The sequence below is a fragment of the Cetorhinus maximus genome, chromosome 30 (assembly GCF_964194155.1).
Source record: "Cetorhinus maximus chromosome 30, sCetMax3.hap1.1, whole genome shotgun sequence".
NCBI lineage: Eukaryota > Metazoa > Chordata > Chondrichthyes > Lamniformes > Cetorhinidae > Cetorhinus > Cetorhinus maximus.
In genome coordinates, this window is record NC_135908.1 from 11,503,014 (window position 1) to 11,519,670 (window position 16,657).

At 45.3% G+C, this 16,657-nt stretch overlaps 1 protein-coding gene across 2 annotated transcripts in view; it reads left to right on the top strand.

The window, feature by feature from the left end:
- The window catches only part of lrrc49 (leucine rich repeat containing 49), a 232,231-nt gene that overhangs the window by 173,033 nt on the left and 42,541 nt on the right, over positions 1-16,657 (top strand). For both annotated transcript variants that reach the window (XM_078532455.1, XM_078532456.1), the window contains 3 exons: positions 2,148-2,385; positions 3,339-3,524; positions 14,039-14,148. In XM_078532455.1, coding sequence (XP_078388581.1) covers positions 2,148-2,385; positions 3,339-3,524; positions 14,039-14,148 — 534 coding nt within the window. The remainder of the gene's footprint in view (positions 1-2,147; positions 2,386-3,338; positions 3,525-14,038; positions 14,149-16,657) is intronic.

The window sequence follows — 16,657 nt, forward strand, 5'->3', positions numbered from 1 at the left end:
ATACTTAACCTGTATGTTAGAGTATAAGATAGATATTGTAAATTGTTTTATCTTTCTGAACTTGTATAGTAACGTTTATTTTTGTTTGTTCAAACCCCATGGAATCTTGTTGCTTTATTCATTTAGTAAGCACCTTGAACCTTAAACTTTGTCTACTTTAAATCGGATCTCCCCCTACAACCTGGGGTCTGGCCAAAGATCAGAACACAATACATAACATTTCCAATACTCTGAATTAGTTTTTGGAGCCTCCCAGAAATGCTCAGCATTTGACTTACATTTGTTGCCCATCCCTAATTGCCCTTGAGAAGGTGATGGTGAGCTGCCTTCTTGAACCACTTGAGTTCATCTGGTGCAGGCACACCCACAGTGCTGCCAGGAAGGGAGTACGAGGATTTTCACACAATCATAGTGAAGGAGCGGTGATATGCTCTGAAGCCAGGATTGTGTGTGGCTTGGAGGGGAACTTGCAGGTGGTGTTGTATGCATCTTGACCTTCTAAGTGATAGAGGTCGTGGGTTTGGAAGGTGCTGTTGAAGGAGGCTTGGTGAGTTGCTACAGTGCTTCTGTAGTGGAGGGAGTGAATGTTTAAGGCGGTGGATCTAGCTGCTGATCAAGTGGGCTGCTTTGTCCTTGATGTTGTCAAGTTTCTTGAGTGTTGTTGACAGTGCACTCATCCAGGCAAGTGGGGAGTATTCTGTCATAGACCTGACTTGTGCCTTGTAGAGGGTGGACAGGCGTTGGGGAGTCAGGAGGTGAGTTATTCACCACAGAATCGCAAGCCTCTGACTTGCTGTTGTAGCCACAGTATTTATATGGCTGGTCCAGTTCAGTTTTTGGTCAATAGTAACCCCAGGATGTTGATGCTGGGGGATTCAGTGATAGTAATACCGTTTTTAAAAAAAATTATTTCATGGGATGTGGGCATTGTTGGCAAGGCCAGCATTTGTTACCCAACCCCAATTGCCCTTGAGAAGGAGGTGATGAGCCACCTTCTTGAACTACCGAAGTCCATCTGGTGCAGGTATCCCACAGTGCTTTTAGGAAGGAAGTTCCAGGATTTTGAACCGGCGACAGCGATGGAACAGTGATATAGTTCCATGTCAGGGTGGTGTGTGGCTTGGAGGGGAATTTACAGGTGATGGTGTTCCCATACATCTTCAGCCCTTGTCCTTCTACCTGCTAAGTGCTACCAGAAAATGCAGATCAGCTTGCCTTTGACCTTAAGAGCGCAGAAAGAAAATTGATTTTCTCTGGATTTGGATTAGATGCTGTGATGCACTGCAAGCTCTGTGGTCCAATCTAGCTGTGAACTGTATGCACTGGGATTAGATCCATTGCTGCACTATATGCCCTAAGGTTAAATCCAGTATTGTATGCTCTGGGGTTAGATTCAGTGTGGCACTGCACATTCTGGGGCTTAATTCAGTGCTGCAAAGTAGGCCCTGGGGTTAGAATGGGTGCTGCACACTATGCTCTGGGATTCAATTCAGTGCTGCACCACATGTTCCGGGGTCTGACCCAGTTCTGCATTTTATGCTCTGGGGTTTGACCCAGTGCTGCACTGCATACTCTGGGGCTCAATCCTGAGCTGCACATTAGGCTGTGGTGTTCAATCCAGTTCTGCATTGTACACTTTGGGGTTAGATTCAGTTTTGTACTGTTAACTATGTAGCTAAATTCAGTGCTGTATTGCACACTTTGAGGCTAGATCCAGTGCAGCACTTTATGCTGTGTGGCTGGATCTGGTGCTGCACAGTATGCTGTAGGGTTAGAACTATGCTATACAGTATGCTCTGGGATTTGATCCAGTGCTGCATTAATATGCTTTGGGTTACATCCAATTCCCCACAGTACACTTTGGGATTATGTCTAGTGCTGTACTGCATGTTCTGGCTGAAAAACAAATGCAGCGAAAATCTATCCTAGTCTGATATCTGAAATGTTAAAATGGGGGAAAAACGACTGTAATCCTGGGTTTGAGGTGTCTCTTCTTAATTTGGTAACCTAATCTGGCGATGCAAGAAGCTAAACTTTGCAGAACCCCAAAGTCTTGTATCATTTTCGAAATAGTCTTTGCATAGCTCGGAAAAACAATGATGAAAGTAAAAATAAGAATGAAATTGAAGTTGTGTGTGTATTTGCAGGTCTCCTGATGGGGTACTGACCTGTGCAGTGCAAGGACTGTCCATCGCAGACTCTCACTTGGCCGAGCTGGAAGGAGACACACTGCACTTGTATGGATTTGGCGCACTGGAATCTCTAGATCGCAGCTGGGGTGTTCAGACAGCTGGGACAGTCACAACTGTCTCTTTCATGTTCATAGACTTTGATGAGATTGTCACAGTGTTACCACGATTGAGGATTAAATTTCCAAATATTTTGGTAAGAATATTCCAGTTATTTTATTGATGTTTCCTAGAGAACTATTCGGTTTTAGAATTAGAAGCTAAGCTTTGGGAAAAAAAAGTGTTCTTCGAATAGTATTGGACACATTTAGTAGTGGTGCCACTGAGTTTTGTGGTCACTCTCAGCAGTGGGATTGTCCGGCATTTGGTAACTCATTGCCGTGATCACCCTCAGCAAAGACTGACACATGAGGCTGGATTTAATGCAGCCCATCACAGCGGGAAACATGATGGCTGAGCCTGCTTAATCATAGAGAGGGCACATGTCACTCTCCCAGCGGCAGAAAAAACCCCTGTGGGAGACAGGGAGCAGGCATGTGGAGGAAATTTGCCCGCTTGTAATGGGTTGTCAATTAGAGGAGGCTGGTTCATTGAATTTACTCAAGGCTGAGTTGCGTAGATTTTTGATGGACAAGGGAGTCAAAGGTTTTGCGGCAGAAAAGAAAGTGGTTTTGAGACCACAACCAGATCAGCCATGATCTTATCGAAAGGCAGAGCAGGCTCGAAGGGCTGAATGGACTACTTCATCCCTAAGTCCTATGTTCCTATAATTAGCCCAGAGCTTACCAAAATTTAGTGGTGGCTCAGGGATTACATGTGAGTGGCACATCCCATGTCTTCAGAAGGCTGCCAGACAAACCATGTCAGGTTTAGGGGGAGGGTGTGCTGGAAGGATTTGCAGGTTGATACTAAACCTGCTTGGCTGTGTCATGATGCACCTTCCTTGCCCATTAATTCCTGGAGCAGGACTCGAGTCAGGAGTTTCTGGCTCAAGCAGATGCTACCTACTGCGCCACAAGACCTCCTTTTCTGCTGTCTAACCTGCTGAGTTTATCCAGCATTTTAAAAAAAAATTCCAGTAGAAGCCAGCTAAGCGATCTTGTGCCTATATTTGCATCCAACATACTTGTTTTATAATTGTTTTGACAGCACTTAAAGTTCCAAGATACGAATCTTCACAAATTGCAGCAGTTTAATGCTCTGGCACTGGGTCGCAGGTTAGACCAACTCACTGTTAGTTCTCAGGGGAACCCAGTGGTGAACTTCAGCCTCTGGAAATACTATGTCCTCTTCAGGCTCAACCATTTCTGTCTCCAAAAAATAAATGATACGGAGGTAAGCATGTCAAACACCAGAATTCCATTTAATGGATTGAATTTTACTGTAGTTGTTTTGCTAGATACAACACATACCTATGTATTTTGTGTTTGAATAATGATCAAATAATCACACCCTGTCCTTCATCAGAAGTGCATGATGTGCATTACATAATTCTACTTCAAATAGTATCTTAATTCTTATTGAAATTAATATTATGGAAACATACAGCACAGAAGGAGGTCATTCGTTTCATTGTGCCTGTGCCAACTTTTTGTGAGAGCTATCCAATTTAGTTCCATTCCCCTGCTCTTTCCCTGTAGCTCTGCGATTTTTCCCTTTTCAAATATTTATATAATTCTGTTTTGAAAGTTACAATTGAACCTGCCTCCACACTTCAATCCAGTGCATTCCAGATCATAACAATTTGGCGTTAAAAGAATTCTCCCCATCTCTCCTCTGCTTCTTTGCCAATTGCTTTAACTCTGTGTCTTGTGGTTACCAACCTTCTGTCAATGGAAACAATTTCTTCTTATTTACTCTATTATGCCTCTCAAAATTTGAACAAATTTATTGAATCTACCTTTAACCTCCTCTGTTCTAAGGAGATCAATCTCAGTTTCTCTAATCTCTTCATGTAACTGAAGATCCTCATCACCGCCAGTATTGTCATTAATCTTGCACTGCTTTGGCCATTCCTGTGCAATATCCTCTTGCTATGCAATAGTCTGTGACATATACCAGCCCCTTGCAGTTCAACATCACACCTGACAAACTTGATTACAGTGGATTTGCTTTTAACAAATCTGTGTTAGCTGTCATTTATCAACTGATGTCTTTCCAAGTGATAGTTAATTTTGTCTCAGACTACAGACTCAAAGAATTTCACCACTACCGGCGTAAGGATGATTGGCCTGTAGTTACTGGATTTATCCTGCTCCCATTTTTTTTGAATAGAGTTATTCAGGTTGAGTATCCGTTATCCAAAATTCTCTGGGCTGATCGCGTTTTGGAGTTCATAGGGCAGAATTTTCCCCTGAGCGGGCAGGCACGCGCCTGACCCGCTCGAGCATAAAATGACACGTGATGACGTTGGGTGAGTGTCCTGACATCATCACGCACTCGCACGATATTTCGCTCGGTAGGGACATGCAGGAGTCGGGGCCACGCCCGCCATTAATTAACAGGCCAGTTAAGGCCCTTGACAACCCAGTTAACGGTGATTCAACGTTTCCCGTACGATTTTTCGCTCATCGCACGGGCAGGCGGGCAGGACACAATTTGCAAAACCTCATTCACGGGCAGGATATAAAGGGTCAGCAGCATTGTCAATGTGAGTAGTGAGGAGTTTTGGAGATAACTTGCTGCTGGTGGCTTATTGAGACTTGGCAGCTTAATCTCTGATTGGGGCTTCTTTTTCAGCATTTCCAGGCTTCATTGAACTCATTGGTGTCTTCCAGACCTCCGGAGGATTCAGAGATTGTGGACCCTTCCAGGTATCAGACAGCCTTCCCTTACCCTGATAATGGGGATTGTGATCTCTGCTGGAGGCACCTCCTCTGAGGAGGAACAGGGGAGCAGAAGGGAGAGGAGGCCACGTGTCCCAATGCAGCTTCCAGGGAAGGGACCTGTGGAAGGAGAGGCTCAGGCACAAGGGGCGCAGGGCCAGCAGGAAGTCCAAGGCGGAAGGGGCTGCAGAAGACGCCACTATCCTGCTGCCAGGGCATACAGACAGCGATGCAACTACTTCAATATGCCCTATGTGCAATGCCAAAGGAGGCTCCACTTCTCAATGGAGACTGTGATCTCTATTTGACAGATGATTGGGCCTGAGATCAGCTCCGACTGTGTGGGTGGACACCCCATGCCAGTGGCTCTGAAGGTCACAGTGGCCCTCAACTTCTATGCCTCCAGCACTTTCCAGGGCTCAGTGAGAGATCTGTGTGGAGTCTCCCAATCAGCTGTCCACAGTTGTGCCAAGCTGGTGACAGAAGCACTGTTTAGGCAGATATTGACTCTCATTCATTTCCGTACGGACAAGGCCAGTCAGGCTGAGCGAGCCAGAGGCTTTGCAATGATTGCTGAGTTTCCCTGCGTCCAGGGTGCCATCGACTGCACATGTGACCATCAAGGCGCCAGCGGGTCAGCCGGGTGCCTTCGTCAAAAGGAAGGGTTTCCACTCCATGAACGTGCAGATAGTGTGTGACCACGTACATCCTGAGACACTCCCAGGTGCTGGGGCTCTTCAGTGTACCAGCCCGACTGGATGGATGGCTGCTGGGTGACTAGGGCTATACCTTGAAAAGGTGGCTCATGACGCCTCTCCGCCACCCAGAATGGAGGCCGAGCAGCAGTACAACAGGAGCCATGCCTCCACAAGGGCGGTGGTAGAGAGAAACATAGTTCTTCTCAAGATGCGCTTCCGATGCTTGGACCGTTCAGGTGGCGCACTCCATTACCCCCCAGAGCGGGTGTCACTGATCGTGGTTGCATGCTGCGCTTTCCACAATCTGATACTGGCAAGGGGGGATGCATTGGAGGAAGAGGATCTTGACGCAGCTGCAGAGGCCACAGATGATGAGTCCAATGGTGAGTCTGAAGAGGAGCACGGTGAGGAAAACAGAGGGTATGGAGTCAGATCTTGGTAACCTCCAGGGAGGCAGGGACACCAGAGATTCCTTGATCCAACGCTGCTTTAGCTAGGCTGCCAAATAAACTATCACCTCATGCCAGGGCTGCCGCCTCCATCGTGGATCGCAGAAATGACCCTTTACTTGGCCCCCAAGATACACTCAGTGCCTGTGCAATAAAGTTTCGAGCCATCCTTGTCCAGTGTTACATACTGGCCTACCCTGCACCTACAAAACAAATGAAGCATATTAGGCCAATAACACAAAAGCAAATGTAATTTAATGTTGGAACTCATATAGTCTTCAACGAAACAATAACCAGTGTTGGTAGTCACACCATTAAAAAAAAACAAAATGGGGGAACAAAAGATCATCTGTGACCAGTCCCTCTTGTGATTAAGGTGCTTTAAACTTACGTTCACGGGTGCTATGTCTAGGTGCTCTCCCCCTCGCTGGCACCAGCATTGGAGACAGCCTGCTGACTCTGCTGTCCTGTTGGCCTTGATAACCTCTTGGAGGTCGTCCTCTGACCTGTGGAGCCCGGGGTGGCCCCATCTGGGAGGGAGCAGCCAGCGCCATGGCTGCCACCTCCCAAGTTGCTGCAGACTCATCAGATGCGATGGTCACTGGCAGAGGGACGGAGGAGCTGCTGCCGTCATCCAGTGTGCCCTGAGAGAAGCCCGCAGAGACAACAAGTAGCTCATGCGCCAACGTAAGGTCACTGTGAACCTCCCTGCTCGCCATTGATGGACGGGCACCTAGCTGGGATACTGGGTGCCCAATCCATCTCCCACATGGACACTGACCACCTGAGGTCAGTGCCTGTGTGAGGGCTTGCAGGTCCGAGTGCAACCCAGGAACCCCTGATTCTGTTCCTGGAGCAGCCTCTCCATGAGAGTCGCCACTGTCTCCATGGAGGAGGCATTGCGCTCGGCCATGAGGGTTAATGCAGTGCTCACGCTCTGCAGGGACTCCTCCACAATGGAGACTATGGCACACATACCCTCTTGGATCTCCGCCAGATCCTCCTGTATACCCTGCTAGATGTCCAGCACCTCTTGCCTAATGGATGACTCCAGGGACTGTTCTTCAGCCTTCACTGAGCATCATTCTGGTCTTCAGAGTCCTCTGACTGCTGGTGCCCTGGGCATTCTCTGCCTCTGCTTGTACCTGAAGCGAGTGTGAAGTGCCCTCACCAATGCGCACCAAGATACTAGCCACCGAACTAATGCCCACCGAGCTGCTGGTATCTGCACCGGTGCCTGGTTCAGAGAGTGAATGTGATGCAGGTCCTTGGGGAGAATGGCAGTCCTCCGGGGTCAGGGTTGGCCTTTCAGGCTCTGGAGAGCGAAGGCCTGCTGGCGAACCTAAAAGGGAGAAGAAGGACATGTCATTCATTAAAGTCATCACACTGTCAGTGTGCACGCCTGGCACCCTGATGAGACAATGGAAATCTGCATCACGGTGCCCTCATCTTTCAACGATCAATGGGGACTCCAGGTTCGAGGCTCACATCAATGAATGGAATGGCTGCACAAGCTGAAATTTTCATCTCAGTGCACTGCACTCTTACCTTCATCTGACACCAGAGCCTCACCGTGGCTGCTTGACCGAAGAGCTCCAAGGCCTCCTGCTCGTACTGGGAGATATGAGGAGGTGTTGGGGTTCTCCGCCAGTCTGCGACCTCTCAATGTTGTTATGGGATGTCTTCTCCTGAAAGAACAAAGGAGTATTGATTAGTCCACTCTCTACCTGCAACGTCATTGCAGCCTGGCCAACCCAGCTGAGGAGTACCTTGCAGGGCACATCTGGGTTGTGGCCCTTGATTGCAAGGCAATCAGTCAAAGCAGCCAGGGCTCAACCCCTTGGCCAGCACCGGCGTGATTGCCAGTTGGCACTCAGACTCTAACACTCCTGAGCTCTACAGGGTGAAGGCCAGTCCAAAACAATTTAACACACTGACCCATGCCAAAATGGTACTCACCCTTCCTAAGCACAGCAGGTCATTGATGTGCTTCCGGCACTGCACCCAGGCGCACTGCACCACATCGTGGTTGCTCACCTGGGCTGCCACCTCCTCCCATGTCTTCTTTGTGAGGTGCGGTGGCCTCCTCTTCCCATCTCTGGGGTCAAGGGTGTCCCTTCTGGCAGCCACCTCCTCTAGGAGGGCAGCGAGGCACTCGTTGGAAAAACAGGGAGCCCAGTGTCCATTTGACCTGCCCTCCCCCCTGGCATTTGCTGCCGCATTTGATTCCACCTTTACAATAGCAGACAGACGTGCTTTCCTGGCAGCCTTTCTAGGGCTGCCTGGGCCGTTTTTAATCCGGCCGCCGAGTCGCCATTGGACACAGCAGCTGACAAGCCTCTGACCCCATTCAGCCATTCCTGGCCAGTACTGAGCCACGTTTCACACTAGGCGGGCCTTAACTGGCCCGCCAGCGTGAAATCGTGGTCAGGCCCCGATCGCGGGTGGCGGTTGGCTTCCCGACCACTCCCGCCCGCCTGCCCGCCCATCCGACGAGGGCAAAATTCTGCCCATAATTTTGGTTTTCGGATACCACATATAGAACTAGGCCTACCTACATTTCAATAGCCTAAGCCTAGGCTAGCTATAGTCTAAAGTAAATAAAATGGCAAGAAAAATAAGATGTATTACTGAATACTGAATACAGGGTAACTGTAATAAGTTCCCACCTGTGGCGCCATCTGCGATTCTGCTTGTAGGAGGGGGTTCAGAGTATACTCTGCTGGGAGGCATTCTTAAATAGTCCTTCCAGCTCCATCTGCCCCATAAACATTGGTCTTTGTTTCATAAGTTTGCCTTTTATTTTATAGATTGACATTATTTCTTGCTCACTTATGATTGTACATTGTTTGAGTGCATTTATCAACCTGTCACACATCTTAATAGCATGGTCTGTGAGCACTTTCTCTACCATATTCACTATGTCATCCTAGTCATCACTGTTTTTATCAAGTTGAGCTTGACCTAACACCATTTCTGCAATTTCCCGGTCAGTCAAAGAGTGCATGACAGGAGTATTGTTATCAATATAGTCCCAGCTATTCATAGTATAAATCAGTGATTTGGATGAGGGAACCAAATATAATATTTCCAAGTTTGCTGATGACACGAAACTTGGTGGGAATGAGTGGTGAGAAGGATGTTAAGAGGCTTCAAGGCGATTTAGCCAAGTTGAGTGGGGAAACGTATGGCAGATGAAGTATAATGTGGATAAGTGTGAAGTTATCCACGTTGGTAGGAAAAACAGAATGCAAAGTATTATTTAAATGATGATAGATTGGGAAAGGTTGACATACAAAGGGACCTGGGTGTTCTTGTACACCAAGCGTGCAGGTACAGCAAGCAGTTAAGAAGGCAAATGATATATTGGCCCTCATTGCTAGAGGACTTGAGTACAGGAGCAAGAGTGTCTTACTGCAGCTGTACAGGGCCTTGGTGAGACCACACCTAGGCCAGAATTTTACCTTCGGTATGCGGGCGTGCGCCCGACATGCCCAAACGTAATATGACGCACGATGACGTCAGACGTGCGTCCCGACGTCATTGTGCACTTGTGCGACATTTCGTTCGGCAGGTGCGCAATGTGTTGGCTGTGCGCCCGCCGATAATTGAAAGGCCTATTAAGGCCATTAACGAGCTAATTAACTTGAAATTTACACACCCGTCCAACCTAATGGTTGGCGGGCAGGCGAAAAGTCCAAGCAGCCTTTACATTTTTTAGGAAACCTCATCCATGAGCAGGATGAGGTTTCCTAAAGCTAAGGAAAATTAAATAAAAACTGTATTTTGAAAATAAAAACATGTCCCATCTCATGTGACACAGTCACATGAGATGAGACATGTTTCATTAAATTCTTAATGTCTTTATTTTTTTAAAAAGCTCTTCAATCTCCCTGAGGCAGTTCCGTGCTTCAGGGAGATTGAAGCGTTCTTTCGCATGTATGCACGAACTGCGTGCCAGGCCTGCTCTCCCTCCTACCCCCACCCACACAAGTAGCGCTTGAAAAATTCAGGCCCTAGAGTATTGTTTACAGTTTTGGCCTTTTTACCTAAGGAAGGATATACATGCCATAGAGGGAGTGCAGCGAAGGTTCACCAGACTGATTCCTGGGATGGCAGGATTGTCATATGAGGAGAAATTGGGCTGACTAGGCCTGTATTCACTGGAATTTAGAAGATTGAGAGGGGGTCTCATTGAAACATATAAAATTCTGACAGGGCTGGACAGACGGGATGCAGGGATGAAGCTTCCTCTGGCTGGGGGGTCTAGAACAAGGGGTCTCAGGATACGGGGTAGGCCATTTAGGACTGAGATGAGGAGCAACTTCTTCACTCAGAGGGTGATATACCTATGGAATTCTCTAAGTTAGGAAGCTGTGGAGACCAAGCCACTGAATATATTTAATAAGGAAATAGATTTCTAGACCCTAAAGGTGTCGGGTATGGGGAGAGAGCAGGAGTATAGTGTTGAGATAGAGGATCAGCCATGGTCATATTGAATGTCGGAGCAGGCTTGAAAGACCGAATTACCTACTCCTGCTCCTATTTTCTATATTTCCATGGGGAGGATTTTCCTCTCATCGGTAGGCCTGCGATTGGGCCTCAACCGCAATTTCACGCTGGCTGGCTAATTAACGTCCATTTTTATTTTATTTTTAATTAACATTGGAAACCTCATCCCACCTGTGGATGAGGTATCCTCAAAAATCCAAAGACCTTTTCGCCCCCCTGCCAACCGTTAGGTTGGACAAGCAGGAAAAAATTCCATTTAATTAATGAATTAATGGGCTTAACTAGCCCTCTTAAATGTCAGTGGGCATGCTGTCGACTCCCGCGTGTGCCCACCGATCAAAATATTGCGCGATTGCGCAATGACATCGGGACACTCGCCCGACGTCATCACACACTATTTTTCTCCCGTTTGGGTTCAGCACTCGCCCTCCTGACAAAAGAAGAGTTCTGCCCTATGTTTCTATATCCTCGCCTCCAGTGTATTCAAACATTCCATTGATATACCCTTTGCATACTCAAGGAGCTGGTTTACCAGATTATTTTTCCTTGTTCATACGAAGACTTGCAAAGTTTTTGTCAATATAATCATCTTTAGTGAATCATAAAGTCATAGAGGTCTACAGCACAGAAAAAGGCCCTTCGGCCCATTGAGTCTGCGCCGGTCAAGCAAGTACCTAACTATTCTAATCCCATTTTCCAGCACTGGGCCCAAAGCCTTGTATGCCATGGCATCACAAGTGCACATCCAAATACCCCTTCTTAAATGTTATGAAAACAGGTCAAAGGTTGTGCCAGCCATTAGTCAAGGTATCTTTGTCAACAAGCAACCAGGCATTAGCAGATGCATAGATGGCGCCCTTAACTGTAAGCTTCTTTTGGAAGCCTTCCACCCCCAGGCCTCTGTTCACAGCACCAAGAATACTACTCAAATAGGAGTCTTTATATTTACGTTTCATGGACCGAAGAATGCCTTAGTCCATTGGCTGAATTAATGACGTACGTTGGGAGGAAAGTAAACAGCGAAAACATTGTTCTTCACCAACAGGGGGATGTGCTGAACAATTGTCCAGGAGCAACATGATTTTATAGTATTCTTCAAGTCCAGCTATCTGACAATGCGTAAGCGCCTCTGGTACAAAGCAGTTGTGAAAACAATCAGAAAAAGGTTCTTAGCTACCCAGGCTCTCTTATTGGTATAGTAGTGAACAGGTCATGTCCGAATACCCTTGAAGCTCCTGGGACATTTGCTTTTCCTGATTACAGCTAATTTACCTTTGTGTATCCCAGTCACATTGGCACAACCAAAGACAGTCAATCTATCGCTTTCAGTGCCAAGGCGGTTTATATCAGTAGCTGGAGATGCTGCTGTGGAATTAGTGAATTCTTTCTTTAAAAAATCTTTGCCTACTGCAGAATGGAGACAAGGTAAAGTTAGTAGACAGGGTCCAAGCTTGTTAGTTGGATGGTGAGAGAGAGAAGACAAGAGCTCCACTTAGCTCAACTGCTAGTCCAGTTCTTCTGAGAGACCTATGCGCTTAAACCATACAAAAGCCTTTGGCTCATCATATGATCTCTCTCCAATTGCCAGTAATTCAAGCATAATTGCATTTCTAATTATAACTTGATTAATTCACCTGGAAAGCTATCTTAAAAATCAAGGTCTTTTTGTCCAAGCAATTAACCTTTGAATGGTTTGTCTTCAGTTGTTGAAAACTAGGTGGCTTCCATAGATGTCTTATCCATAGGGCAGGAAGGAAGGTCATTCACAAACCCAGGGAGAGGAGGGGTTGGTGCCATTGCCTGTGATGGTTTTGGCTGTGACTGAAATCAGCTAGAGATAACAAGTTTGACTCTAAAGATCCAGAAAAGACCTGGGCAGTCTGTAGAAGAACACCAAAAAGCCACAGCAGCTGCATAAAAGGCAGGATCATATTTGCCTTTTAAGAACCTGGAAGCTGTAAAGCCTTTAGAGCCTTGAAGCCTGATTCCTGAATCCCAAGTCCACCTGTAAAGAAATTGGATCCTCTGATATAAAAACCACAAGTGCCTAACATTGCGAGCTGCTGAACATTCATCTCTTTGAGGGAATCCTGCCACAATCCAGATATCTGACTTAAGCTATTTGAATCCATCTGAACTACAATTGAAGAGTTGAAAATGACTCCTTTTCTTATTGGGCCCGCAGCAACTGATCTCCTACAGCAAGCCAAATACATGAACTGTTAACTATTCTTTTGGTTTAATCCTTGTAGAAGCGCATTATCTTCTTTAATTGTATCTTTCTTTAGTGTGTGGTGCGTGACTGAAGTTGCATTTAGATTTTTGGGGTGAGTACATGAATAAATAACCCTCTTTATTTACACCCACGAAAGTCTGTGCTGCTCTTTAAATTGACTACATGCTAAAGGGGACTTAGAACACACACAACTACCTTTCCAAAAAAAACATACCCTGATTATGGACAGTAAGGCAGGGAATTAGGGGTTTCAATTTATTCCTCCTTCCCTGCCCTCACGGATGCATTACCTACTTTGCCCTCTCCTGGATCAAGCACAACCTGTTCCCGTATTGGATTAAAAATTTACTGATTTAGAAAGCAATTTTGTGGACATTGTATAAACTCTTCCTTTTTCTTGGTCTATGTATTATTTATATCTTTGGCTTTATTGTTACTGGACTTTTTCTCCTTTGTCTAGATATTTCTTTCTTTGTCTGCTCTTCACTGTTTGGTGGTTAAAATATACTCCCAGTGGAACAGCAGTTTCCTTCTAATTCCTGAACTCTAACCAAATCAATTTAACTTTATCACCGTCCGCATTTTTTCATCCCCAGGTTCTAGAGTTGTAATGGATTCTTTGGTTAACACTTGATGTTACAGAAAACATCCATAAGATAAAGTATTTTATGTATTTGTATGAACATTGCTTGATCCTAGTTTGGGTGGAAGGATGACTGAAATGTTTCCAACTTTTTGCTTCTGGATTAAAGCAACATATTTCTTCCTGTTGACATCATTGGGACCTTTATCAATTACTTTTCTCAAAGGGTCGTGAATCTGTGAAATTCACTACCTCAGAGTGCAGTGGATGCCGGGACGCTAAATAAATTTAAGGAGGAGATAGACAGATTTTTAATTAGTAATGGGTTGAAAGGTTATGGGGAGAGGGCGGGAAATTGGAGTTGAGGCCGAAATGAAATTAGCCATGATCGTATCGAATGGCGGGACAAGCTCGAGGGGCTGAATTGCCTACTTCTGTTCCTAGTTCTTATGTTATCTTGTACCAATATAGTGTACAAGTATTTATTTCCATTGTCCTTAATGTACTTGGGTTAAAGCACAATATTTTTCTTTTTATCTGTGACAGGTAACTCCCATGGATATAGTAATGGGTGAGCGACTCTTTGGAATTTTGGCTCGTGTGGCTGCCTCTAATCTCCCCCAGCCTCGGTTGCTTTCATTGCTGGGAGAAATCAAGTAAGAGCTAACAGATAATTATTATTTAACAGATAGTTAAACAATCAGTTCCAATGCAATAAAAATGTCCACTGCTATGTTTGTAATAATTTGTATTAGCTTCATTATGCATGTAACTCAAGTTGTGCCTCCCTTGATGTGCTTAAGGGGGAAGTGTACAGAAAGCCATATAGTGTCAGCAATGGCTCAGTGGTAGCACACTCATTTCTGACTGGGAGGTCTTGGGTTCAAGTCCCACTCTAGAGATTTGAGGACAAAATCCAGACTGGCAGGCCCAGTGCTGCACTGAGGGAGCACTGTATTGCTAGAGGTTCTGTCTTTCAGGTGAAATGTAAAAATGAGGCCCCAATTGTCTTCTTTGGTTGACATAAGAGTTCCCATAGCACTCCCCTAGAAGAGCCAGCTAATCCTCCCAATGTCATGTGAATATTAATTCAACAACCAACATGATCTGGTCATTTTCTTATTGCACTTGGCGGATTCTTGCTGTGCACAAATTGGCTGCTGCAGTTCCATATATTACAACAGTGAATATACTTAAAAAGCACTTCATGTTAAAGCACTCTTGGATGTATTGTGAAATGTGCAGTAGAAATGCAAAATAGTTCTTTGTTTCTTATCTGATCTGGAAATGCATTATTCTAACTAGGGCTTAGATTCTTTGAGTGTTTTTCAACATACTCAGGTAGATTTAGCATTGGTTGGAAGAGGAAACTAGATTGAGGAGGCACAGAGCTGAATCATAAAACAGAAAATCCTGGAGAAACTCAGCGGGTCTAACAGCATCTGTGGAGAGAAAGACAGAGCTAGCGTTTCGAGTACGTATGACTCTTCTTTGGAGCCCTGAAGACTTGAAACATTAATTCTGTCTTTCTCTCCACAGATGCTGTTAGACCTGCTGAGTTTTTACAGCATTCTCTGTTTTTGTTTCAGATTTCCAGCATCCGCAGTATTTTGCTTTTATCAGAGCTGAATCATGACCCTTAATAAAATCCTCTAAATGTGATGTCATGGGCAACAGCACCTATCAAAATACTGACCACCTCTATTATAGCAGTTACAGTCTCAACTGAATTTCCTTCTCTTACTGCCTGAAACATACCTCCTAAATAAATATCAGTATAAAAGATTATGAGAACATAAGTAATAGGAACAGGAGTAGACCATTTGGCCCCTTGAGCCTGCTCCGCCATTCAATAAGATCATGGCTGATCTTGTGTTTCGATTTCCACATTGCCATCTACCCCCAATAACCTTTGATTCCCTTGCCTAACAAGAACCTATCTACCTCTGCCTCTAAAATATTCAATGACCCCGCCAACACCACCTTCTGAGGCAGAGAGTTCCAAAGTCGCACAACCCTCTGAGAGAAAACATTTCTCCTCATCTCTATCCTAAAAGGGCGATCCCTAATTTTAAAACAGTGCCCCCTAGTTCTGGACTCACCCACAAGAGGAAACATCCTTTCCACCTCCACCTTGTAAAGGCTGTTCAGGATCTTGTATTGACATGTGGGCATCGCTGGGAAGGCCAGCATTTGTTGCCCATCCTTAATTGTCCTTGAATTAAGTGGCTTACCTGGCCATTTCAGAGGGAAGTTAAGAGTCAACCACATTGCTACAGGTTTGGAGTCACATGTATGCCAGACCAGGAAAGAACGGCAGATTTCCTTCCCTAAAAGACAGTAGTGAACCAGGTGGGTTTTTACGACAATCGATGATAATTTCATGGTCATCATTACAGGTTGCTGCAGGCAAGCAGAAATGGGTATAAGGCCCCATTTTGTATCAGTTTCTACTTTGCTGCTGAAAACTTTTTAATGTATTTATCTGTTTTTGGCCTTGCGGATGGATTTCAGCATTGCTCTTGGTGTTATGGATCCTTTAATTTTTCCACTTTAATATTCACCACTGGAGACAATGGTGTTTCTTTTAGAGGATCCTCTTTTATCTGTGCTGTGATGAGACTAGAGAGCAACACAGGAAGGTCAAGCTGGAAAAGCATTATAGGAGTTGTATGGCACTTCCCTGCAATTACCTAGAATTAACTACCTGCCTTTGCTGAGGCTTAGGAAAATTGCATTTTTCTTATGAGGGAATACAGGAATTTTGCCACCTGCTTGTCCAAGACCTGGAACCTACTTTTGCACGAGTCATTGATTGTTTATCTAAATAAAAATCACGGCATGACTTAAATTCTGTACCATTGACTATTTTCAGGCAATAGCAGGGGCAGTGTGTAACATCCATGAATTGGCTGTCCACTGATGCATTGTTTGCACAAGCTGCCTAGTTCATAACATTTTCTGTGGACTTATCACATGTGAGGACAGTCAAGTTTTTATTAGAGTGTCAGAATTTTTCCACATACCTGGTATGTGATAAATGTACCTGACATCTGATAATGAATATGATTGCTTGTTACTAAAGGAGCTGGTACGATTCCTTCATTTTAAGACTTTACCATACTACCATTGGATGGTTGATTAGAGATGTAAACAATCCTTTGA